Source organism: Myxine glutinosa, chromosome 2, assembly GCF_964187855.1.
Source record: "Myxine glutinosa chromosome 2, kmMyxGlut1.1, whole genome shotgun sequence".
Lineage (NCBI taxonomy): Eukaryota > Metazoa > Chordata > Myxini > Myxiniformes > Myxinidae > Myxine > Myxine glutinosa.
This window is the reverse complement of record NC_136262.1, coordinates 35,194,640-35,221,702: the sequence shown is the minus strand read 5'-3', so window position 1 is coordinate 35,221,702 and position 27,063 is coordinate 35,194,640. Positions and strand designations below refer to the sequence as shown.

Here is a 27,063-nt window from a genome sequence, read left to right as displayed (position 1 = left end):
CATGTTCCATCATACAAGGGAGGGGGAAGGGGAGGGGAGGGGAGGGGGGGAGGAGGGGGAGGGGGGAGGGGAGGGGGAAGAGGTGGGGAGGGGAATGGGGGGAGGGGAGGAGAGGGGGGAGGGGAGGAGAGGGGGGAGGGGAGAAGAGGGGGGGGGGAAGTACCCGGCATTGCCAGGCGGGGGAGGGGAGGGGAAGGGGAAGAGGACAGGAGGGGAACGGGGGGGAGGGGACGAGAGGAGGGGAGGGGAGAAGAGGGGGGGGGAAGTACCCGGCATTCCGTGTATAAACGTGAGGGAGAAGAGGGGGAGGGGGAGGGGGAGGGGGGGAGGGTAGGAGAGGGGGGAGGGGAGGGGGAGGGGGGAGGGGAGGAGGGGGGAATGGGGAGGGGGAGGGGGGCGGGGAGGAGAGGGGGGAGGGGGAGGGATGGGAGAGGAGAGGGGTGGGAGAGGGAGGGGAGGGGGAGGGGAGGGGACGGGAGGGGGAGGGGGAGGGGGAGGGCGCACGAATCGTCGAATCAGCGCGCTGCTCTGCCCGGCATTCCGTGTATAAACGTGAGGGAGAAGAGAGGGGAGGGGGAGGGGGAGGGGAGGAGAGGGAGGGAGGGGGAGGGGAGGAGAGGGGGGAGGGGGGAGGGGAGGAGAGGGGGGAGGGGGGGAGGGGAGGAGAGGGGGGAGGGGGAGGGGGAGGGATGGGGAGAGGAGAGGGGTGGGAGGGGGAGGGGAGGGGGAGGGGGCAAATGCCGGTCCCACTCCCCACCGATTCAGATTCCGTGTATAATATTCCTTGCTGAAAAAAAATATGGATCTAAAGATGAAAGAAAAAAAAACCTATCTGGTGTGAATGGCAATGTTCCTCGCTGAAAAGTGAAAAAACGCAATCGCACGGCAAGGAACATCACGTGATCGCTCTGAGCGATCGATTGCAACTCTGCGTCGTGTCGTGGGCGTGGCCAACGTGGCCTCATGCTCCCAGGTGATTGGCTAACTCGAGCTCGAGAGAGCCATAATGCGCTACGTTATGGCAAAAAATATGGATCTAAAGATGAAAGAAAAAAAAACCTATGTGGTGTGAATGGCAATGTTCCTCGCTGAAATGTGAAAACACGCAATCACTTTTCGCTCTGAAATACGTGCGAACGCGTAACTGAGTTAATGGCGGCAAGGAACATCACGTGATCGCTCTGAGCGAATCAGCGCGCTGCTCTGCCATTCCGGTCATAATATTCCTCACTGAAATGCGCTGAGGTAAAAATATGGTAAAAAAATATTATGAAATAAATTTTTAGGTCGGCCATGTTCTTCCCAGACTCAATGGCCATGTTTGTGCCAAATATCAAGTATGTGAGCCTCTCCGTTTAGGAGTCTCTCGGTAACATTACACACACACACACACACACACACAAACTGTGTTTTATATATATCGATATATTTATATATATATATATATATATATATATATATATATATATATATATATATATATATATATATATATATATATATATATATATATATTGTTACGGACGCGGCTAGGATGTTGATTGGCCGAGCGGATGGCCGCCGCACCCGAACAGTTACCCCGACTAACCCGATTCCTGGACGTTGGCCAAAATCGCGCCACAGATATTCAATATGGAAACCTCTAAAGCGACCGAATGTAAAGAGGAAGAAGAAGACGTACAGAAGAATAACAGGATTTATTATTTACACACACTAAAGCAAAAGGAGCAGTCAAGGTTATATACAGGGAAAATGGAAAAAGCAGGTGACACAGTGAAAATACTAGCTTAACTATACAAGCTTAACTTATTCCCTGGGACAAGACAAACAAAACAAACTCACGTACACAAGAAGGATGGAATGGCAGGAATGAATGCTGGAAGGAGGAATGGGAAGGTTCAGCTGGGGCAGATGGTTCGGGCTTCATCCCGCACGGGACGTCGGGCTGGACCTCGACGGCCACCGATGCCACCACAATCTGGTTCCCGCGGGGTAACGGGTCGAAGCGGCCTGGTGGAGTCAACTGCTGGTGGAGCCAAAACTACTGGTGGGGCGCAACTCTTTCGTTGCACTTCTTACTTCGCATTTCTGTCAAAGGCTTCCCCGCGCTTCTTGTTTCGCACTTCTGTCAAGGCTTCCCCGCGCTTCTCTCGCACTTCTCCGAACTCATCTGAGGTGGGGGCGTTTCCCATGGGTTATATATAGCCCCACCCTTGAACCTTTTCGAACCTCCCCGATCGCTCTTCCTCCGCCCTCTCAAACCAAACCCCTCGTGCTCGGTTGGTTGTTCGGGGCTGGCTCCCTCCTCCCCTCTATATCGAGGTGGAGACCCGCCCTTCTTCTCCGAGCCGGAGCACATGGCGAATGGAGTCGCGGAGGGAACAGTTGGCAATTTGTTGGAAGGGGAATGTGAAGGGAAAGGGGATCTACTCTTATTTAATGCAGTGCAATGGAGTATTTAATTAATGGAAGACACAGCCTTACACTAATACACATAATAAGGATATAACTACTGAACAGGGATATATGGTGTCCTTCGTGTATGCTTTATGGAATTAACTACGGGAACGCCCTTTGATCTTTATACAACAACAATTGCAGGAAGGAGGGTGACATTTTACAACTATTCACTACACAACAATAAAAAACAACAACATTCTCATATCCACAACAATATATATCGATATATATATATATATATATATATATTGCACATGTGTCGAGTGGTTCAGTTTGGCATTTTTAATACGAAAGAGGCAAAGCCTATAAACTAACAAAATCCATTAGAATTACCCTTTAGAGCCCTTCACAATTACCCTTTAAAACCCATTAAAACTTTTTAAAAACGAAAACATCCCAAAATAAGCCATAAAGCCACTCTATGTAAGGGACTATGGGAAGGTTAGATAAAGATAAGGATAAATCAAAACAAAATAAAGAGAACATAAAATAGAACCATCTAAAATTACACTTTAGAACCCTTTAGAATTTAACAAAGTCGGTTAGAAAGATTCTTCTTCTTCATTTTTCACGAACGGATGGATGGGTGGAAGGAAGGACATAGCCAAATATTGAAGCGGCTTCACCACTTTAAAATTATTTCACTCCTCTCTGCACATGTGCGATCGGGACAAATTCAGAGACAAAGCACGGTAAAACGAATGACTTGTCTTCCTATTCATGTTCTGATTTGTGTCCAAAATATAACATTCAATTTAAATAAGCTATTCCTTGATCATAAACTGACGATTATAAACTGACAAGAGAGACAGACAGACAGACGGATGGACAAATTGCTCAACACCGTTTTTTGCTTCGCGTGTGCGGGGTAATAACCTAACAACATAAATATCTGAACGCAATCTATAAACTTTTGTAAATATGCTCAGAGTGATTCATGCCTGTTGTATTTTCAATTATTCAAGACGCATGGAACAACTGTACAATGCAATGAGAGAAAGCAAACGCCACTGCAAAAACATTGAAGGCGAACGAAATTCACATAATTTTAAATTCTTATCATACTTTAATCTTCTTAATTGGGGCTTGCTACCATTGGACTTCACCCCTTAAAGGGAAGAGGAGAAGAAGAATATTTTTTTAACTTGCAGAGCAGAAATCTTACCAGGAAGTTACCACTGCCATCAGATATGTGGACATCTCCTGAAGCCAAACCAAAAAGAAGTTTGCATCCATCTGGGGACCAGGCCACTTGAGTAAACTGCATATGTTTCATACGATTCCCCCAGATACGGTTTCCTGCAACAGCAGTAAAAAAAAATTAACAAAATAAGGAACTGAAAAAAAAAGTCAAGGAAAACCCCCCCCAAAAAAACAATGTACATGGTGGCCACAAAGTGGAGGATCAGTATATTTTCAATGTTATTTTTTGTTCTTCTTTGTCAAGGACAATAAAATCATTAGTTACATCCATATACAGTATATAATTACATATATATATATATATATTGTCGTGCGAATCCCTCCGGTTAATACCACGGACCGCGGAAGACCAGAACGGCTTTAATGGAAGCGACAACCAAACACGGATTGTGCTATAATAAACGCGGGAGGAAGAAGGGAAGTGGAAAGCTGTGGTAAAAGCGCTTACCTTCTGGTGAACCGACGGCAGCTTCAATCCTGCAGGGAATTAATGAACTCAACAAACCAGATTTATCGTACAAAAATATAGATTTATTCACGGACGCGATAACAAGCAACGCGACGGTAATCAAATAAAGGGCCTAAATTGGAATCCCACACACCGACTTTAGAAACAAACAAGGGAAAATGAATTAATAAAAGGAAACGTCGTGTACTTGTAAATGTGGGGTGTGGGTGCAGCCTTATCCCGTCTGTCGTCTTGTATTGTCTGCCGTCCAAACACAGCTCCATTCGGCCCCGCTCGTGCGCCACCAGGCCTCGCTCCAAGCTCCAGTTGATCGCACACCACGAGGTCCGTGCACCACTCCAAGCTCCAGATGCACCGATCGCACACGAGGCCCCAAAGCACCAAAAGCACCGCTCCAGGCACCACGCAGATGGCGAGCCAAGACCACCAGGTCCTCCCAAAACCAAGAGGAAAAACGCAGAGAGCACAAGACAGCCAGGGAAGGACGTGTGCAAAAGAGCTCGAGCTGCCAGAGGAAGCTGCGCAAGCAAGAATAGCCGGATGTGCAAGACCAACAGCTGGATCTGCAAGAGGGAAAATGTCGGTCGGCTCGCCCCTATTTTTCGGCACCTTGCGTCGGCACCTTGCGGCGGTGACGTCAACCTTGGCGCGCCACCCAATCAGTGCCCTCCACCGAATCACAGGCATGTAGCGTGGTCATAGCGCGTGCTACTTGAGGCCTGCCGGAGGTCTAGCTGGTGGCGGCCATCATCGGCGGTGCCCCGAACTGGCCTCTTGCCTGTTCTCTTCCGAAGTCCTTGTCAGGGAAGGGAATTATTTAATGTTGCGCTAGGGACCTGTCTAAGTGTCTACCGGTGTGCATTGCCATAAGGGACGAAGGTTTGACCACCAGGTTTGACACACAGGGGCTGTTATCTTTAATCCCTAACTACCTAGCACACGAACACCCTGGTATGTTCACAGGTATACATATTAACCCGACAAACCGGACTAACACAGAACTTATTGCAAGTAGATTCCCTATCGCGACAGTCAAAGAATGTTACCTATTCAGATCTACCTGGTGCTCGATATTGCTTTACCCTACCGACACAACAATATATATATATATTGTGCGGTTTTGAGAACCCTTCACATGTAAATATTTGTAATAATTCCCTTATAAATAATCCCCTGTAAATATCCCCATTGTTTGGCTAATATTAAAGATCGCACCCTAGTTAGTCCATGTACAACACGTAGAACACCATAGGACCTCTCTGTAGTTATCTCATTATTATGTGTTTTAGTTAAGGATCTGTTCCCAATAGTTGAATCTAGAATCTACGTTGCATTAATCAAATAACCTAGGCCCCCTTGCAACCACATTCATTTTGCGGCAATAGCCGCCCTCCAACTAAGCGCGCCTCTGCCAGCCACAGCCGCCTTAGCGCTCGCCCACAAGGCGCCATTGAACACGCGGTAATCTGGAGGAAAAAGGGGAGGAGTGGGTTCGAGCGCCAGGAACGAGGCGTGGCCTGTCAATGTCTCCTCAAGAGGTGGAGCCAGCGAGCCCTCGCCGGCCAACCAGGGCCGAGGTGAGCTGACCGGTAGGCGTGTCCTAGGAGCCGGCGGCCGGATACATGAACGCCCAATAAAAGCGGCTGGGAGGGACTGCTTCACCAGATGAGTGCGAAGGTCCGAGATACGAGGTACCAGATGAGCATACAGCTGAGTTGAATGGCAGAGAGAGAGAGAGAGAGAGAGAGAGAGAGGCAGCAGATGAACACGACGAGTCGTAAGGCAGGAGAGTGGGTCCGTTGATGGCGACAATACCGCAATATATTCGCATTGTCCGACCGCATGAAACCGATATGTGCAGCTGCCGCCGGGTTTTGCCTCAAGCCCGGAGTGTGGACCGGAGCGCGACCTGGAGTGCCATCTGCCCGGCCCTGCCATCTGCTTGGACCTTCTCCCCCTTCCAGCCATTCCTTCCTGCCATTCCCTATTCGTGTAAGTCTGTCTGTATTGTCCAGGGGCGTGTTATATAAGAGTGTCTACGGTTGCCCTATGTCCTTTTATTTCCTCTCCTTGTATATTCCCTTCTTTCGTTTCCTCTTGTAGATAGTAATAAATTTTTTTTTTTTTTTTTTGTATACTGAATCGAGGCTCGTGAAAGAGCTAACATTTATTTCACAAACAAACAAACAAAACAAACCAGACAAACAAAATATACAAAAAGAGGGAGCGGAACACAAGATGGGGAGAGAAGGGGAAGCACACAACCACAACATTTGAGAGCAGGGAGAAGTGTGGGAGGGAGAGGGCTTGGGGGCAGGAGGCGTGGGAGGGGGAGGGGGAGGGGGGGAGAGGTATAAAACACAAGGGGACCGAAATTAGCGGGGGTAGAAAAGATCAAGGTTTTGGATGGGGGAGGATAAGAGATGGTGGTGAACAGCTGTTTTAAAGACCTGGAGGGTGGAGTGGGATTGAAGAGAGTGAGGGAGTTTGTTCCAGAGGCGGGAGAAAAGAGGAATGAAGGAGTGAAGGTGAGTAGATAGTCTTGATTTTGGCAGTTTAACCATAAGAGGGTTGCAGGCAGATCTTGTGCGACCTGTAGGAATATTTGGGGGACAGAGCCCAGAGAGGGCTGGGGGGGCAAGGCCAGAGAGGAGACGGTAGAAGACGGAAAGACCACCAACCTGCCTGCGGTGAGTGAGTGAAAGGCCCTTGGAGTTAGCTTCATCACGGGAGATTCCAATGATTCTGAACGCTTTGGTTTCAACAGCGTGAAGACGGGCTAGGTGTGAGGCAGGAGCACCAGACCAGAGGGGAGAGCAGTATTCCATAGAGCTGCGGATGAAAGCCTTGTATGTGGTGAGGAGCTCAGGAGTGCCAAGGAAGGACTTCGCACGACGGAGGATGCCCAGTCGGCGACTGGCTTTGGAGGCCAGATTTGAAATGTGGTTTTCCCAGGAAAGATCATGGCAAATAGTGAGACCCAAAAGCTTGAGTGACAGAACTTCTTGGAGAGGATTATTCAGAAAGTGGATGGGAGGGTTTTCCAGTCAGTCTTTTCGGAGAGACATCGTAAGAGTGTGAGATTTATCAGGATTGAAAGACATGTTCCATTTGTTTGCCCAGTCTGTGATTTTGTCCAGGTCTGCAGAGAGTGAGGAGGCTGCAGACTGCCGATCTGAGGGATGAGGAATGGAGCGACAGAGAGTAGAGTCGTCAGCAAAGAGATAGAGAGGATTTTCAAGAGAGTCAGAGAGATCATTGATGAAGACCAGAAAAAGCACAGGGCCCAGAACACTACCTTGGGGAACTCCAGCCTGAACAGGCAGAGGAGATGAGAGAAACCCATTCAGGGCCACACGTTGACTACGACCAGAGAGGAAGTCCGCCAGCCATGCGTGGAGATTTCCATGGATACCAAAGGAGGAGGGTTTGGTGAGCAGAGCAGGGTGCCAGACCGTATCGAAGGCACGTGAAATGTCAAGGGAGACAGCTCTAATTTCCTGTTTGGCGTTGAGGACCTCCATCCATTGTTGAGAAAGCAGAAGCAGCATGTCCAGAGTAGAGTGACCAGGTCTGAAACCAAATTGATGATCAGAGATCAAGCCATTGGAGAAGAGGAAAGATTTCATATCTGAAGCAATGATGGATTCCATGACTTTGCTGATAATTGGGAGAAGGCTGATTGGTCTGTAGTTGCTGGGATCTGTTTTTGCACCTTTTTTGTGCAAAGCGGTGATGTTGGCTGATTTCCAAGCAGATGGCAGATGACCTTGAGCAAAAGAGAGGGTGAAGAGAACAGAGAGAGGGAGTGAAAGAGCGGAGGAACATGATTTTAGGACCCGTGGGCTGATGCCGTCAGGACCAGTTGCAGAATCAGAGTCGAGGGTTGACAGAAACTTTTCCACCTTGTCAGGAGGAAAGGACACAGAGTCGAGGAGCAGCTGGGTACGACTGGGTACGGTGGGTACAGAGAGGGATGGGTTTGGGACACAAGATTTAGAGGCAAACACAGAGTTGAGGCATTCAGCTTTTTCATAGCGGTTGTTCTTCCTTTACCCTCCGTATTCTTTGCTTCCTCTCGTCCGATCGTCTTAGTCTCTTCCCCATTGAGTACCTGTGGCACGATTTGGCCAACCGCTATAATCGGGTTTCATCCTTTTGTTAACGGCCTGAGTCGTGGCTCGCTTCACTCGGCGTGTCCATTACAGCCGCGGCTCGGGCGGGGCTCATTTCCTCGCTTACCGGAAGGCACTGGTAATTAGGTAATACGAACAATTGGCCTACCACCCTATTCAGCGCTGACCGGAAGTGCCATCATAGCGACAGGGCCGGAGACGGCCAGCTTAATAGACGAGGGGATTAACCCCCCCTCGGTAAGGGGAGTGCCATACTCAGAGATCCGTAACAATATATTGTTACGGACGCGGTTAAAGATGTTATTTTGACCGAGCGGTGGTATGACCGCGACCGAACAGTTATTCCCCGACTCTAACACCCGATTTACCCCAAACTTTGGCTGGATCGCGCCACCGCTATTCAATCGGGAAAACTCTAAAGCGACCGAATACAAAGAGGAAAAAGGAATAAGACGAGAAGACGTACAGAAGAGTAATTGGATTTATTATTTACACATATAATCAAGAAGAAAGCAGTCACGTTTATTTACAGACGAGATTAGATACACAGTGCAACGCTAGCTTACCTACAGTCTTAATTAACCCAGGGACAGAACAAACAAAAGACAGACTCACGCGGGGAATGCTGACAGGAATCGCAGGAGGTGGATGGCTGGAGGTGAACGCTTGGTGGAGCCAACGCGGAGCTTGGTGGAGCTTTGGTGGAGCTGAACGCTTGGTGGAGCCAACGCATAGCTTGGTGGAGCCTTGGTGGAGGTGATCGCTTGGTGGAGCCAATGCGGAGCTTGGTGGAGCCTTGGTGGAGGTGAACGCTTGGTGGAGCCAACGCGGCTGGTGGGGGGTTGGTGTGACGGGTTCTCTCTCCTTCCCTCACAAGCTTCAGGACTCTTTCTCTCTCTCTTTCTTAGTCCCACCCAGTCCAACAACTTCCTCTCTTGCTTAGTCCAACTCAAGGCCTTCCTGTCTTCTGATCTCCTCCCTCCTCGACTCTCTCCGGGGGCCTCTGCCTCGGGTTATATAAGCCCCACCCTTGACCCTTTGCGAACCTCCCCAAAACGTTCTCTCTCCGCCCTCTAAAGCCAACCCCTCGTTCTGGGTTGGTCGGCAAGGGCTGGTTCACTCCTCCCCTCTATGACGAGGTGGGGACCCGCCTTTCTTCCCCAACCCTGCCTCGTGGTCAATGGCGGATGAAGGGAAAACCGCCCAAAATGCAGTTGGCAATTGGAAGGGAGGTAATTGGCAATGGCACTCGAGGCCTGGCAAAGACGAAAGGGGAAATGGAAGTTTTGGGAGTGGGAATGAAGGGAATCTATCTCTTTCACTGGTGCAATGGAGTATTTCTATTAATGGGAGACACAGCCTTACCCTAAAACACAGAATAAGATATAACTATCGAACAGGGGTATTCTATGATTGGCTGACGTGTATGCTTGTGGACTAATTATGGGACGCCCTTTTGACCTTTACACAGCTCCGGAGGCAGGAGGGGCAGAATAACAATAATAATAATAATAAAGCACACAATCAAAAAAAAATACAGTCCTCATATCCGCAACACTGCACCCTCCTCCTCTTAGGCACGACCCGGGCCTTCAACTTTTATTTAGTGTGACACGTAGGTGTAGTTCCCTCTACTTTTAACCTGACCCTGAGTGCGACAGTTTTTAAAACATAAATAAATGTGTCCCGCTGCTCCATTGCACCCTGCCTAACAGACACGCCCACAGTTAACCGAATTGCAGAATGGTCTTCAAACTACACACTGACGGTGGGGAGCATTATTTACAATGACTCTGCTTTTATTTACAAGACTAACCCAGGACCTGTAATTGTTCTTTCTGGGGGGGAGACAGTCTGCTCTGCATCGACGCACCATGAAAGCACCCAAAAACGCACCAACACACACCCAAGCACCAATCGGTGCAGTCACCATTGTTCAAGAAAATAAAACCAACAACCCCTAACCCTGCAGGTGATCTCTTGCTCTTCGGCTCCCTCTGCTGGTTATTATTATTGTCTTCCAGTTGTTGTCATTCTTTCATTTTCTTACTGGCGGCCTATTTGTATTAAAACTTGCACCCAATGTGTCCTTTTTATTTTATTTTATTTATGGCCCACAGGGCCGACTACGTGTGGTTCACCTGTGGGGCATCGGTGCCCTGTGGCCAAGGTCCGCCAGCAAGATTTCGGGCCCTCATGGCCGGTTCCAGCAGAGGGGCCATGCCCCAACCCATGGGGTCCATCAGTGGTGCTCGGCCACAGGCATGTGGTCCATAATGTGGTGCATCGATGCAGACAGCTGGTTCTGAGAGTGCCGGGCGCACAATGGCCGACTCACGCACGCTCCCCTCGGCGCCCAATGGCGCACAGGTCATGTGGGAGACAAAAGAGACAAATGAGCGAGGGGTAAGGTCACAAGGGTACACATCAATAAGGCAATGCAAGGCGAAATGCGTACGGAGAGCGAAGTGAGAAAGCTCGTCCCTACCGTACGTCACCCCCCTGTCACCTACACTACCCTTGCCCTTACCCCATATGTACAAAATCTACACATTACCAATCCGTCGCTACTGTCACGTCTCCCCATATTTCCTCTATACCAAATTCGTCACCACAATCCCTCTAACCAAAATTTGCCATCACCCAATTCATCATCAATCCTCATAAGGAGGAAGAGATGGAACATCAAGCACAATGTCACACCCACGTCATGATGCGTCTCACATTCCAAACATTTGCACAGTAAAAAATAATCAAAACATGGCATGGTGTGGAGTACCTGTCACCTCAGGTGAGTGGATGCAGATGGTGCGAGGAGATCCTGCATCCTATCTATCCTCTAAATGACTTTAACACACTTTACACTACCCGGGGTCTCTCCCTGCCAATCCATTGGCCAACTTACACTATGGGTTCGAAAAACCAATGCCCATTGACCAAACTGTGGTGCTTCTCAATTTGGGGTCTCACTCCCCCGATTCATCTCCCGGTGCCCTTGCACAATTTCTGGGCTGGGGCATGTAGCTCTCCCAGCAGGTCTACCCACCTGCACACCTCCACCACTGCAGTTGCCTCCCGAGCTTACCTGCTCCTCAACCTAACCTATCTAACTGGGGAAGGCCCCTCCTGGCTCTGTCACCCCATGGTGCCCTCTGGCACTGGGCTACCCGGGTCCGTCCTCCGGATCCTCGGGCCCCATCCACAACAACTCTACCGGCTCCCAGAGCCCACCTGCGGCCTCACCTGGCCGACATCCTCACAGTGGTGGAGTGCCCAAACCAACTACACACACTAACAGGCTACACGCCCAGCCATTTCCACAACACTAATGCACCCATTCAAATACCATTCTTTCACCTCGCACCACAGATGCCAATATCCAACCACAATTTACCTATACCCTCTACCTAACAATTACACTACCCTTCCCGGGTATCCGTGATGGGGGTCCACTCTTCCCCCATTCACACCTCCGCACCATCCGCTCCACTCCACAATTTCCATCATACTCACTCCACGACCATCCATTCCAATACTCCAGATATTCCACACTACTATTTATTCCATACACCTGTTGTTGCACACCTGTGCAATCACACCTGGTGCCACCTGCACCCTCCTCCTCTTCCTGGACCATTTGGTCAACACAACACGCAATCACCACTACTCCCTCATACACTGCTCCATACACCTGTTCAGTTGCACACCTGTGCAATCACACCTGTTCAATCCTCAAACACACGGCATCATCTCATCTACCTGTTGCCCTGCTAACTTAGTGCTCCCCGTCTTCCCTTTAAACTAAGCACATACCACGTCATTATAATCCACTCTAACCTACCTGCGTCCCCACTGCAGGTATCCTTGTCACTAACTAATCTTAACGTTACCTAATGTCATCTTCGCTAGATCCCTACACACGATATCCTAACCCACCCGGGCTAGTTTTCACTGCCATAAACCCCATAAACCTAGTGCTCCTTTGCCCCCCCGCGAGGGATGACAGAGTTGCCATCCCTCCACATGGGGGACGTTCCCACTATCAATTTTGCACACCAAATCCAACAAATCAAAAATTTGCCAATCATCTGCCAATCGTCAAATTTTTCCTTTTTCTAATTTTGGGTCCAAAACACTAACCTCATCACCCGTCTACTTATTAGATCCTCTCGGTGCGCCAATTCACATCTACAGCCTGGCTTCGTACAGCCGAGCAATGAACGCGGGTTCTTTTGTGCCAGCGGCTGGATACGTCCCGCATTCGGGGCCGGGACGGGGGCTTACCCGGGCCGAGATCCCACGCACCACCTCGGCACCGAGCCGTCCAATGGCCCGATCTCGACCTGCCGGAACGTCTCAACAAAAGGTGGTCGCCATGACGACCCTTCCGATCGGGCTGCCCGTTCCGCCTGGTGGAGCACGGACGCGGCCGTTCCAAGCGAGGCCCAGCGTGGATCGCGTACGGCGGTCCTTTCGAACCCGCCGTGGCTCGGATCCCCGCTGGTTCTCGCGGCACGCGAAGCCCGGCACGCACCGAGGGCCCGATTCGGCTATAAGTCGCTCTAACCGCTAACCCGGTTACCGTCGATGCCTCACCTGCATGCTTACACGCATACGCGACCCCTTTCTTGCTCATACATCCAGCCGTTTCCCTGCTCTTGGTCATTGCACCTTTTCTTACACACCCAGGTACACTCATTCCACTCACAGACTTGGTCACACACCTGACCACCGAACACCTTGGCACACATTCGTCGCTCGCACACCTCACCAACACACCTCTTCGCGCCCCCTCCTCGGTCACCTCCTCTGTGACTATCACAGGTGTGCTCTCACTCGCACACCCAACCACGTGCCTCACTACCAACTCGAGTGTGCATTCCCACACACGCTCTACCATTCCAGGTGTGCATCCTTCCATTCCAGGTGTACATCCTCGCTCACCTGTCACAACCAACTCACGCTCCGTGTCACTCTCACTACTTTCACCCCCATTCTTGACAGCGCACTCACCCTTACTCTCGACAGCGCACTCTTTCCTCATGCCCCTGTCCGTTACACACCTTTCTCGTGCATACTCTTGCGCACACTCTCCCGTTACACCCTCTGTAACACTCACCACAGGCGTGCATTCCCCCTTACTCTTGACAGCACACTCTTTCCCCATGCACCTGTCCGTTACACACCTTTCTCGCACATCCTCTTGCGCACACTCTTTCGTTACTTCCTCCGTAACACTTACCACACCGCGCTTCCATGTACCCCCTCGCACACGCGCTTCGACCAACTCACTCTTGACAGCACACTCACTCCTTGGCGCGCACTTTTTCCTCACACACCCCATGGTCGGACATTCTCGCACACCTCTTCCTTCGCACACCAGACCTGTCGCACACTTCACCAACGGACTCTCACGAACACCCGGGTCCACAACAACCCCCAAGCCGACTGAAGCTCCCCTCACATCATGTACATTTCCGATTATATCGCCACTCACCTTGGCACCTCTTCGTCGCACCTCCTTCACCACCAGCAAACTCTTTATTTGGTTAGTGAGCATCACCTTATGAGTTGAGCACCGACCTTGTACCAATTCCATCACCTCCTCCTGGGTTTCTCTTTTAGTTTCTGTCCGTCTTTTCTTAATTTCACTCACCTCTTCTTCCACTTCCTCTAATTTTTGCTTCACCTCTTTTATTTCCCGGTGCGTCTCCTCAAGTTCGTCCTCTAAGGCTACCTTGACCGTTTCTATGTGCGTCCTCACCTGCCAGTCCTTCGTCTCCATTACCTCTGTCACCTCGTCCAACCTCATTGTCAGTCCCTCACGTACCATCTGACATTGCCTCTGTGTCGCTATTAAGTCATTTTTAATTTATTTTTGTGTCGCCTTTAACCCTCCGATTATTGCCGTGTTCTTTTCCACTTGGTCCACTAGTTCCTTTTGTCCCACTGTCAGCTGTTCTACTCACTTCGTCAGACCCTCTATGCCCCCCTGTAACCTCGCCGTATTATTCCTCACCTCTTTCTCCATACGCTTTTCGCCTCGCTTTACCTCCTCACGTACCCCCGAGACCTCCTCACTTACACCTCGTCGTATCTCCTCCTTCATCTCCTCCATCTGGTTCCCCATCTGTTCGATTTCCCGGGCGGATTGCTCCCCTATTTCCCGCAATTTGTCTTCCATCCTATTTTCTAACACCATTAACCCATTTTTCACCCCCTCTAACTGATTCTCCTGGGCAGCCATTCTATTTTCCACCCCCGTTAACCCATTCTTTACCTCTTTTATCCCGTTGTCTAACCCCTCAAATTTAGCTTCTAGCCGTTCCCCCATTTCTCCCATTTTGCCCCCCATTTCTCCCATTTCGCCCCCCAATCGCTCACTATCAGCCCTTGCTTCGTCCCTCATTGCCCCCATTTGCTCACTCTGAGCCTTCATTTGCTCATTTTGAGCATCCATCCGGTTCCCCATTTGTCCCATTTGGCCTTCCAATCGCTCACTATTCTTGTCCATAAGGGCCTTCATTTGTATCATAAAAAGATTCAAATCCACCGGTGGCGCTGCTACGGTCGCGGGCGCGGCAAAATTTGGTGCCGCTACACCCACGTGCACGAGGACGCCATTTTGTGCGTCTGATACTCCCTCAACCACATTGCCAATGTTCTCCTCTACTTCGTCCCTCTGATCCTGGGCCACTCCCAACCCCTCCTCTAGCTCACCCACCGGCATTCGATCGCCTTGACCAGCCATGGCGCGATTTCAAAATTCGGGTTTTTTGTAAAACAACACAAATTTCCAGCAGCTTGTAATTTTGAGCGCATTAAGCGCGCTTCGGGTCCGTATCTCACTCCCAGACACCAATTGTTGCGGTAATAACACAATTGGTGTCCAAAATTTGGGCTAAATAAATTTAGTCCCAGGTTCGAATCCCAACTCCTGACAAGCAATTGTTGCGGACGCGGTTAAGATGTTATTTTGACCGAGCGGTGGTGTATTACCGCGACCGAACAGTTATTCCCCGATTAGAACCCGATTCCACCCAAACGTTGGCCGGATCGCACCGCGGCTGCTCAATGAGGGAAAAGACTAAAACGACGAATGCAAAGAGGAAGACGAAGGCAAAGAAAGGTTTGGAAATACTACTAAATTTATTTACTATTTACACACATAAGCAAAAAGAAAGCAGTCACGTTTATTTACAGACGAGATTAGATACACAGTGCAACGCTAGCTTACCTACAGTCTTAATTAACATTTGGGCAGAACAAACAAAAGACAGACTCACGCGGGGAATGCTGACAGGAATCGCAGGAGGTGGATGGCTGGAGGTGAACGCTTGGTGGAGCCAACGCGGAGCTTGGTGGAGCTTTGGTGGAGCTGAACGCTTGGTGGAGCCAACGCGGAGCTTGGTGGAGCCTTGGTGGAGGTGAACGCTTGGTGGAGCCAACGCTGAGCTTGGTGGAGCCTTGGTGGAGGTGAACGCTTGGTGGAGCCAACACGGCTGGTGGGGGGTTGGTGTGACGGGTTCTCTCTCCTTCCCTCACAAGCTTCAGGACTCTTTCTCTCTCTCTTTCTTAGTCCCACCCAGTCCAACAACTTCCTCTCTTGCTTAGTCCAACTCTGGGCCTTCCTGTCTTCTGATCTCCTCCCTCTTCGACTCTCTCCGGGGGCCTCTGCCTCGGGTTATATAAGCCCCACCCTTGACCCTTTGCGAACCTCCCCAAAACGTTCTCTCTCCGCCCTCTAAAGCCAACCCCTCGTTCTGGGTTGGTCGGCAAGGGCTGGTTCACTCCTCCCCTCTATGACAAGGTGGGGACCCGCCTTTCTTCCCCAACCCTGCCTCGTGGTCAATGGCGGATGAAGGGAAAACCGCCCAAAATGCAGTTGGCAATTGGAAGGGAGGTAATTGGCAATGGCACTCGAGGCCTGGCAAAGACGAAAGGGGAAATGGAAGTTTTGGGAGTGGGAATGAAGGGAATCTATCTCTTTCACTGGTGCAATGGAGTATTTCTATTAATGGGAGACACAGCCTTACCCTAAAACACAGAATAAGATATAACTATCGAACAGGGGTATTCTATGATTGGCTGACGTGTATGCTTGTGGACTAATTATGGGACACCCTTTTGACCTTTACACAGCTCCGGAGGCAGGAGGCGCAGAATAACAATAATAATCTATCTATAATTCCAGTAATCTCTGTACGTCTGTACGTCTGTACGTTTGTCTGTGACCGCTGTTTCTCGACAACTACCGGTCCGATATACTTGAAACTTGCCAGGTATATTGCTGGGGACCCGAGGATGTGCCTTTTCAAGGTTTGAAATTAATCGGACAAGTACTTACCGAGCTATGGCGATTTAGCCGTTCGCCGTTCGCTTTGCCGTTGCGAATGGACCAAACCATTCATGTAAATAGAGGGGGGGGGGGTTCTGTGGTCGTTCGCTTTGGCTTTGCGAATGGACCAAACCATTCATGTAAATAGAGGGGGGGGGGGTTCTGTGGTCGTTCGCTTTGGCTTTGCGAATGGACCAAACCATTCATGTAAATAGAGGGGGGGGGGGTTCTGTGGTCGTTGCGAATGGACCAAACCATTGTTTTTTTTTTGCAGTTTTTTTTTTTTTTGCAGTTTTTTTTTTTTTGCAAGGAACGGGCACCCACGTACGGGCACGTCCTAGCTTATATATAGTACGGGCATGCCCTAGTCTATCTATAATTCCAGCAATCTCTGTGTGTGTGTGTGTGTGTGTGTGTGTCTGTGTGTGTGTTTGTTTGTCTGTGACCGCTGTTTCTCGACAACCACGGGTCCGATATACTTTAAACTTGCCAGGTATATTGCTGGGGACCCGAGGATGTGCCTTTTCAAGGTTTCATATTAATCGGACAAGTAGTTACCGAGCTATGTCCAAAAAACGATTCAACCAATCAGAGAGCAGCGAGCTATCACGTGTGCCGAACGTGCCGAACAGACTCTGCCTCGGACGGCACATTTGAGAGCGTATTCATTTATTTCACGTTGGCAAACTATGTTGGCGTTAAACTATGTTTTAAAACTAATTAAAACTAATTTGCGATTATTTCGCTTTCCTGCACGTTTGTGCACGCTATGGCGATTTCTTTACCAAACTCCGCAAGCCGTTCGCTTTGGACCAAACCATTTCATGTAAATAGAGGGGGGGGATTGTCACCGTACTCGCAAGCCGTTCGCTTTGGACCAAACCATTTCATGTAAATAGAGGGGGGGGATATAATTTTAGATATAGATATAGTACGGGCATGCCCTAGTAATAATAAAGCACACAATCAAAAAAAAATACAGTCCTCATATCCGCAACAATATATATATGAATGATCGTTTTAAGGCCATTTTCCCCGCTGGAGCAGGGGTTAGCCTTGCGGGCTCCATGACAATCATGGTTCCCTGTTTGAGGCAATGTTTTTATGGCCGGATGCCCTTCCTGACGCCAACCCTTAGTCGCCTCTTACAATGCGCAGGGATACGGTGTACCTATTCTAAGCCGGGGTACACACCGGGATCATTCATCCCAGCAAGCTGGTACTCAATTTGCCGACCTCGGAAGGATGGCAGGCTGAGTCAACCCCCCTGGTGTTAATTCAGCGATCGACCGGGATTCGAACCCAGGATCCTGGGATCCCAAGCCAGCACCCTGACCGCTAAGCCAACACCAGGCTAATATATATATGTATATATATATCAGAATGTGTAATGAGAATCCATACAATATTGAAGAGAGGCTCGTAGCCTCGGTGTGGATGCACGAACGAACACGGACCAAACAGAAAGTCTTGGATATCAAGCATTTGTTTCATGAACGTTTTGGAAAGGATGTACCAACGCCAAGGATTTTGTAACAAGCGTTACGCCTAGGTCCCCCGTCGGTGAAGTGATGTGATTGACAAAGTGGAAGACGCAAGGCGGCCATCTTGGATTTTGACGTGGCGACCCAATATACAATAGCGTTCTTCCTTATGCCGAGATACACCCACACACCAAATTAGAAGTTGGTACTTCGCTTATTTTTCAAGATATTCATCTCACAAGGTTCAGACATACATGGCGGCGGCCATCTTGGATTTTGACGTGGCGACCAAATTTTCAATAGCCTTCTTCCTTATGCCTAGATACACCCACACACCAGATTAGAAGTTGGTACATCGCTTATTTTTCAAGATATTTCGCTCACGAGGTTCAGACATATATATGGTGGCGGCCATCTTGGATTTTGACGTGGCGACCCAATTTTCAATCGCGTTCTTCCTTATGCCGAGATACACCCACACACCAAATTAGAAGTTGGTACTTCGCTTATTTTTCAAGATATTCATCTCACAAGGTTCAGACATACATGGCGGCGGCCATCTTGGATTATGACGTGGCGACCCAATTTTCAACAGCTTTCGTCCTTATGCCTAGATACACCCACACACCAGATTAGAAGTTGGTACATCGCTTATTTCTCAAGATATTTCGCTCACAAGTTTCAGACATATATATGGTGGCGGCCATCTTGGATTTTGACGTGGCGACACAATTTTCAATCGCGTTCTTCCTTATGCCGAGATACACCCACACACCAGATTAGAAGTTGGTACTTTGCTTATTTTTCAAGATATTCAGGTTACAAAGTTCAGACAGACATGGCATCAGACATACATGGCGGCGGCCATCTTGGATTTTGACGTGGGTTGCACCCACACACCAAATTCGAATGCGGTCCTTCGCTTACGCACGCACGTACGCACGCACGGATGGACGGACGGACACACGGACGCCCGCACGGACGGACACACGGACGGAGGGGAAAGCCATAGTCCCCCTTTCGCTACGCTGTGCGACGGGGGACAATAATGGGAAGATAAAGAGTTGATGCACTACAAAGTGGTCGATCCGCATCCTGCATGGAACATGTTCAGGTTATTTAGACCTCCATTGATCAATCTCCAAATAAGTCAACTCGTAAGCTCTGAGCAGAACTGTTAAATTTCTTACAAATTCTTACAACAGCCACTGTACGTGGGAGTGTACAAGGCATCCAAATCCAAATGGCACAAAATACTGATTGAACATTATACTGAAAACCGACATAAGAATGTAGACAAAGCTACATTCCCATCACTCCTGAGGCAACTGCATGCATCAGGCTGCTTCTCTCGGCAACCAGCATTTATCCTATCAATCCTGGCAAAATATCAGTTTCGAAATTTGCAACAGCTCAAGTATTCCAACCAGAAATTTGTGTTCATCAACCCACACCCAATCAGCAATCTTCACCGACCACAATGTAGACATGCCTGTTACAACTTTAACTGTAGATGCTCAGCCATCCATAAGCACTGACTCCTCTTTATCAGGCGTGGAAGATATCGTATACCCTGAAATGCCTTTAGAGTTTAGACACTGACCAAAACCGTCCATCTACGAGCAATGGGAATCAGCACAGAAATAAGGAAACTCCCCTCACTCATGCCAAACCACCAAGACTGGGAGCAAAAACATCTTCCATGAATCTTACTCCTAAATCAAGGCAAGATACGGCCATCCTAAAACAATTGCGATTTTTGGATGGCCCAAAAATGAATACCTCAAGAAAAAGGGTTAGGTGCAGTCTAGCAGAGAGTATTACAGAAAAGGAAGTGAGGGACAGGTTATAGAAAGAAGAGACCAAACGTCGTAGTAGTAGTAGCAGCAGCAGCAGTAGTAGTTGTACTACTGCAGCCTCCTCACTCTCTGAAGACCTGGACAAAATCACAGACTGGTCAAACAAGTGGAACATGTCTTTCAATCCTGACAAATCTCACACTCTTACTATGTCTCTCTGAAAAGATCGACTGGACAACCCCTCCCATCCACTTTCTCAACAATCCTCTCCAAGAAGTTCTGTCGCTCAAGATTTTGGGTCTCACTATCTGCCATGATCTTTCTTGGGAAAACCACATTTCCAAGCTGGCCTGCAAAGGCAGTCGCCGACTGGGCATCCTCCGTCGTGTGAAATCCTTCCTAGGCACACCTGAGCTCCTCACCACATACAAGGCTTTCATCCGCAGCTCAATGGAATACTGTTCTCCCCTATGGGCTGGTGCTCCTGCCTCACACCTAGCTCGGCTTCACGCTGTTGAAACCAAAGCTTTCAGAATCATTGGAATCTCCCGCGATGAAGCTATCTCTGAGGGCCTTTCACTCACTCAGCGCAGGCAGGTAGGTGGTCTTTCTGTCTTCTATCGACTCCTCTCCGGCCTTACTCCCCCAGCTCTCTCTGTGCTCTGTCCCCCAAATATTCCTACAGGTCGCACAAAATCTGCCAGCCACCCTCTGATGGTTAAACTGCCGAAATCTCGGCTCTCTGCTCACCTTCACTCTTTCATTCCTCTTTTCTCCCGCCTCTGGAACAAACTCCGACACTCACTTCAAACACACTCCTCCCTCCAGGTCTTTAAAACAGCTGTTCACCACCATCTCTTATCTTTCCCCATCCAAAACCTTGATCTTTTCTACCCCCACTAATTCACCCCAGATCCACCTTGTTTGAAATTCCAACTTCTTTCCTGGAAGTCCTGGCAGTGTCCATATGTTTTATACCTCTCCCACCCCCCCCCCCCTTCCCATGCCTCCCCCCCAAAGCCCTCTCCCTCCCACAGTTCTCTCGATGTCTCCATGTCTCTCGGTACCTGCTCTCAAATGTTGTGTTTGTGTCCTTCCCCCTCTCTCCCCATCTTGTCTACCGCTCCCGATGTTATTTGTTTTATGTGTCTGTTTGTCTTTCTGTGTGATTAATGTTCGCTCTTTCACGAGTCTCGATCTTGTATACAAAAAAAGAAAAAAAAGAAAAAAAAAAGTAGCAGTAGTAGTAGTAGTAGTAGTAGTCGTAGTAGCAGCAGCAGTAGTAGTAGTAGTAGTAGTAGTAGTAGTAAAAAATGGTTTTATTCAACCTATCATAATCATTCAACCATAGAGAAAACAGAAATGGCAGCAAAATAGTACATTGTAATCTATATTATAAAAAGAGCTGTTTGTTTGTCTGTTTGTTTGTTTGTCGTGTTATAACTTGAGAACTGATTTAGTCCATGGGCCAGACAGAAAATCGGTACCAAATTTGGGGCAAAACGTAAGTGGTATTAAAATGTTTGTGGGGTCAGTATGAACAAATTAATATATGATAACCTTTCCACAGGAGTAGCTTAGTCCATTTATTTTCCATCTTAACATTTTGGCCAATTGGCGCTTTTTTGTAATTAAGCAAAGTCATATATCATGAAAATATTCCATTAAAAGCCATCCATAATAAGCTAATAATATTTCCAGCTAACGGAATATTTCCAAGAGTCACTGATTATGGTTATTTTACCATAATATAGGCTAACCTCGATATATCACTATGTACGGGGTCCATGAAAATGGTCCACACTATAAGTGCATAGCAATATATAGGGAGATTTTATATGCTAATAATAAGGAAATGGGCAATTTGGGATCCATTGAATAAAAGTGAAATATCCAATATAGTGATATATTGAATAGTGATACATTGAGGTTAGCTTGTAATCATATATTTACTTCCAGATTTTCTACAAATACTGTGATGTTAAGTTGTTTTCAGGTGGTAAACTGAATTGGGTGGGATGTGGAAGATAAGTATAAGCCTTTGTTTATTTCAGATATTTATAAGATCAACTGTGTCCATCAGCATGGGTTCCAGCCCCAGTAATTAATCAGTCCTACCCTGTCACCATGGACATCATATGTATCCACTCAGTGTCTGGTCCCTGGGGTTACCATGGCAACACTCCTGATTGACACATGATAATAGTACACTGCTCACTCTGCAGACTGTTCCAGTGTACATGCTCCACTGCTGTGTAACGTATTGCATTTTATTTTAACAGTAGATAGTGATAACAAATATAGAAGAAAACTCCCAGCTTGCAGTTGCACTCCCAATCTTATTAAGGTAAGAAGTAATTTTCAGCTTTCAATGTATTTTTGTGAAGGTTATGATGAACAATACATAATCATACTTGAGTCTTGTAGGACTGTAAAAAGTGTCATGGGGGTGGTCTGCAAATACCCGCCCCCCACTTCTGATGTGTTTTAATTTCTGCTAACCAAACCCCCCCCCCCCCTCCTTCCTCCCGCCCCCCCCCCCCCATCCCCCCTCCCGAGGTATTTCTTTTTTTCTGACAACTCCCACGAAGATATTTTGATTTTTCCCCCACTAAGGTATTGCAATTTTTTCTACCCCACCTCCACCAATGTATGGCATTGGTGTGGTGCACACAAACAAGTGTGCACCACACCATGGTATCAGGTCTGCACCAAACAAATCATTCATTGCGTGGTATCAGGTGTACACCAAACAAATCAAACATTGCATGGTATCAGGTGTACATCAAACAAATCAAACATTGCATGGTATCAGGTGTACACCAAACAAATCATTCATTGCGTGGTATCAGGTGGACACCAAACAAATCAAACATTGCATGGTATCAGGTGTACACCAAACAAATCTAACATTGCATGGTATCAGGTGTACACCAAACAAATCTAACATTGCATGGTATCAGGTGTACACCAAACAAATCAATCATTGCATGGTATCAGGTGTACACCAAACAAATCAAACATTGCATGGTATCAGGTGTACACCAAACAAATCAAACATTGCATGGTATCAGGTGTACACCAAACAAATCAAACATTGCATGGTATCAGGTGTGCACCAAACAAATCAATCATTGCATGGTATCAGGTGTACCCCAAACAAATCAAACATTGCATGGTATCAGGTGTACACCAAACAAATCAATCATTGCATGGTATCAGGTGTACACCAAACAAATCAAACATTGCATGGTATCAGGTGTACACCAAACAAATCGAAACATTGCATGGTATCAGGTGTGCACCAAACAAATCAATCATTGCATGGTATCAGGTGTGCACCAAACAAATCAATCATTGCATGGTATCAGGTGTACACCAAACAAATCAATCATTGCATGGTATCAGGTGTGCACCAAACAAATCAAACATTGCATGGTATCAGGTGTACACCAAACAAATCAATCATTGCATGGTATCAGGTGTACACCAAACAAATCAATCATTGCATGGTATCAGGTGTACACCAAACAAATCAATCATTGCATGGTTTCAGGTGTACACCAAACAAATCAATCATTGCATGGTATCAGGTGTACACCAAACAAATCAATCATTGCATGGTATCAGGTGTACACCAAACAAATCAATCATTGCATGGTATCAGGTGTACACCAAACAAATCAAACATTGCATGGTATCAGGTGTACACCAAACAAATCAAACATTGCATGGTATCAGGTGTACACCAAACAAATCAATCATTGCATGGTATCAGGTGTACACCAAACAAATCAACCATTGTATGGTATCAGGTGTACATCAAACAAATCAATCATTGCATGGTATCAGGTGTACACCAAACAAATCAATCATTGCATGGTATCAGGTGTACACCAAACAAATCAATCATTGCATGGTATCAGGTGTGCACCAAACAAATCAATCATTGCATGGTATCAGGTGTACACCAAACAAATCAATCATTGCATGGTATCAGGTGTACACCAAACAAATCAAACATTGCATGGTATCAGGTGTACACCAAACAAATCAACCATTGTATGGTATCAGGTGTACACCAAACAAATCAATCATTGCATGGTATCAGGTGTACACCAAACAAATCAACCATTGTATGGTATCAGGTGTACACCAAACAAATCAAACATTGCATGGTTTCAGGTGTACACCAAACATATCAATCATTGCATGGTATCAGGTGTACACCAAACAAATCAAACATTGCATGGTATCAGGTGTACACCAAACAAATCAATCATTGCATGGTATCAGGTGTGCACCAAACAAATCAATCATTGCATGGTATCAGGTGTACACCAAACAAATCAATCATTGCATGGTATCAGGTGTACACCAAGCAAATCAAACATTGCATGGTATCAGGTGTGCACCAAACAAATCAATCAAATATTGCATGGTATCAGGTGTGCACCAAACAAATCAATCATTGCATGGTATCAGGTGTACACCAAACGAATCAATCATTGCATGGTATCAGGTGTACACCAAACAAATCAATCATTGCATGGTATCAGGTGTGCAACAAACAAATCAAACATTGCATGGTTTCAGGTGTGCAACAAACAAATCAAATATTGCATGGTATCAGGTGTGCACCAAACAAATCAATCATTGCATGGTATCAGGTGTACACCAAACGAATCAATCATTGCATGGTATCAGGTGTACACCAAACAAATCAATCATTGCATGGTATCAGGTGTGCAATGGTTTCAGGTGTGCAACAAACAAATCAAACATTGCATGGTATCAGGTGTACACCAAACAAATCAATCATTGCATGGTATCAGGTGTGCAACAAACAAATCAATCATTGCATGGTATCAGGTGTACACCAAACAAATCAATCATTGCATGGTATCAGGTGTACACCAAACAAATCAATCATTGCATGGTATCAGGTGTGCACCAAACAAATCAATCATTGCATGGTATCAGGTGTACACCAAACAAATCAATCATTGCATGGTATCAGGTGTACACCAAACAAATCAAACATTGCATGGTATCAGGTGTACACCAAACAAATCAACCATTGTATGGTATCAGGTGTACACCAAACAAATCAATCATTGCATGGTATCAGGTGTACACCAAACGAATCAATCATTGCATGGTATCAGGTGTACACCAAACAAATCAATCATTGCATGGTATCAGGTGTGCAACAAACAAATCAAACATTGCATGGTTTCAGGTGTGCAACAAACAAATCAAATATTGCATGGTATCAGGTGTGCACCAAACAAATCAATCATTGCATGGTATCAGGTGTACACCAAACAAATCAATCATTGCATGGTATCAGGTGTGCACCAAACAAATCAATCATTGCATGGTATCAGGTGTACACCAAACAAATCAATCATTGCATGGTATCAGGTGTACACCAAACAAATCAAACATTGCATGGTATCAGGTGTACACCAAACGAATCAATCATTGCATGGTATCAGGTGTACACCAAACAAATCAATCATTGCATGGTATCAGGTGTACACCAAACAAATCAATCATTGCATGGTATCAGGTGTACACCAAACGAATCAATCATTGCATGGTATCAGGTGTACACCAAACAAATCAATCATTGCATGGTATCAGGTGTACACCAAACGAATCAATCATTGCATGGTATCAGGTGTACACCAAACAAATCAATCATTGCATGGTATCAGGTGTGCAATGGTTTCAGGTGTGCAACAAACAAATCAAACATTGCATGGTATCAGGTGTACACCAAACAAATCAATCATTGCATGGTATCAGGTGTGCAACAAACAAATCAATTATTGCATGGTATCAGGTGTACACCAAACAAATCAATCATTGCATGGTATCAGGTGTACACCAAACAAATCAATCATTGCATGGTATCAGGTGTACACCAAACAAATCAATCATTGCATGGTATCAGGTGTACACCAAACAAATCAATCATTCCATGGTATCAGGTGTACACCAAACAAATCAATCATTGCATGGTATCAGGTGTACACCAAACAAATCAATCATTGCATGGTATCAGGTGTGCAACAAACAAATCAATCATTGCATGGTATCAGGTGTACACCAAACAAATCAATCATTGCATGGTATCAGGTGTACACCAAACAAATCAATCATTGCATGGTTTCAGGTGTACACCAAACAAATCAAACATTGCATGGTTTCAGGTGTGCAACAAACAAATCAATCATTGCATGGTATCAGGTGTACACCAAACAAATCAAACATTGCATGGTATCAGGTGTACACCAAACAAATCAATCATTGCATGGTATCAGGTGTACACCAAACAAATCAAACATTGCATGGTATCAGGTGTACACCAAACAAATCAATCATTGCATGGTATCAGGTGTACACCAAACAAATCAATCATTGCATGGTATCAGGTGTACACCAAACAAATCAATCATTGCATGGTATCAGGTGTACACCAAACAAATCAATCATTGCATGGTATCAGGTGTACACCAAACAAATCAAACATTGCATGGTATCAGGTGTACACCAAACAAATCAATCATTGCATGGTATCAGGTGTGCAACAAACAAATCAATTATTGCATGGTATCAGGTGTACACCAAACAAATCAATCATTGCATGGTATCAGGTGTACACCAAACAAATCAATCATTGCATGGTATCAGGTGTACACCAAACAAATCAATCATTGCATGGTATCAGGTGTACACCAAACAAATCAATCATTCCATGGTATCAGGTGTACACCAAACAAATCAATCATTGCATGGTATCAGGTGTACACCAAACAAATCAATCATTGCATGGTATCAGGTGTGCAACAAACAAATCAATCATTGCATGGTATCAGGTGTACACCAAACAAATCAATCATTGCATGGTATCAGGTGTACACCAAACAAATCAATCATTGCATGGTTTCAGGTGTACACCAAACAAATCAAACATTGCATGGTTTCAGGTGTGCAACAAACAAATCAATCATTGCATGGTATCAGGTGTACACCAAACAAATCAAACATTGCATGGTATCAGGTGTACACCAAACAAATCAATCATTGCATGGTATCAGGTGTACACCAAACAAATCAATCATTGCATGCTATCAGGTGTACACCAAACAAATCAATCATTGCA

General features: G+C 46.8%; 1 protein-coding gene across 5 annotated transcripts in view; it reads right to left on the bottom strand.

Annotated features, from left to right (window-relative positions):
* The window catches only part of WDR35 (WD repeat domain 35), a 192,075-nt gene that overhangs the window by 84,213 nt on the left and 80,799 nt on the right, over positions 1-27,063 (bottom strand). For all 5 annotated transcript variants that reach the window (XM_068108360.2, XM_068108362.2, XM_078773176.1 and 2 more), the window contains one exon: positions 3,626-3,759. In XM_068108360.2, coding sequence (XP_067964461.2) covers positions 3,626-3,759 — 134 coding nt within the window. The remainder of the gene's footprint in view (positions 1-3,625; positions 3,760-27,063) is intronic.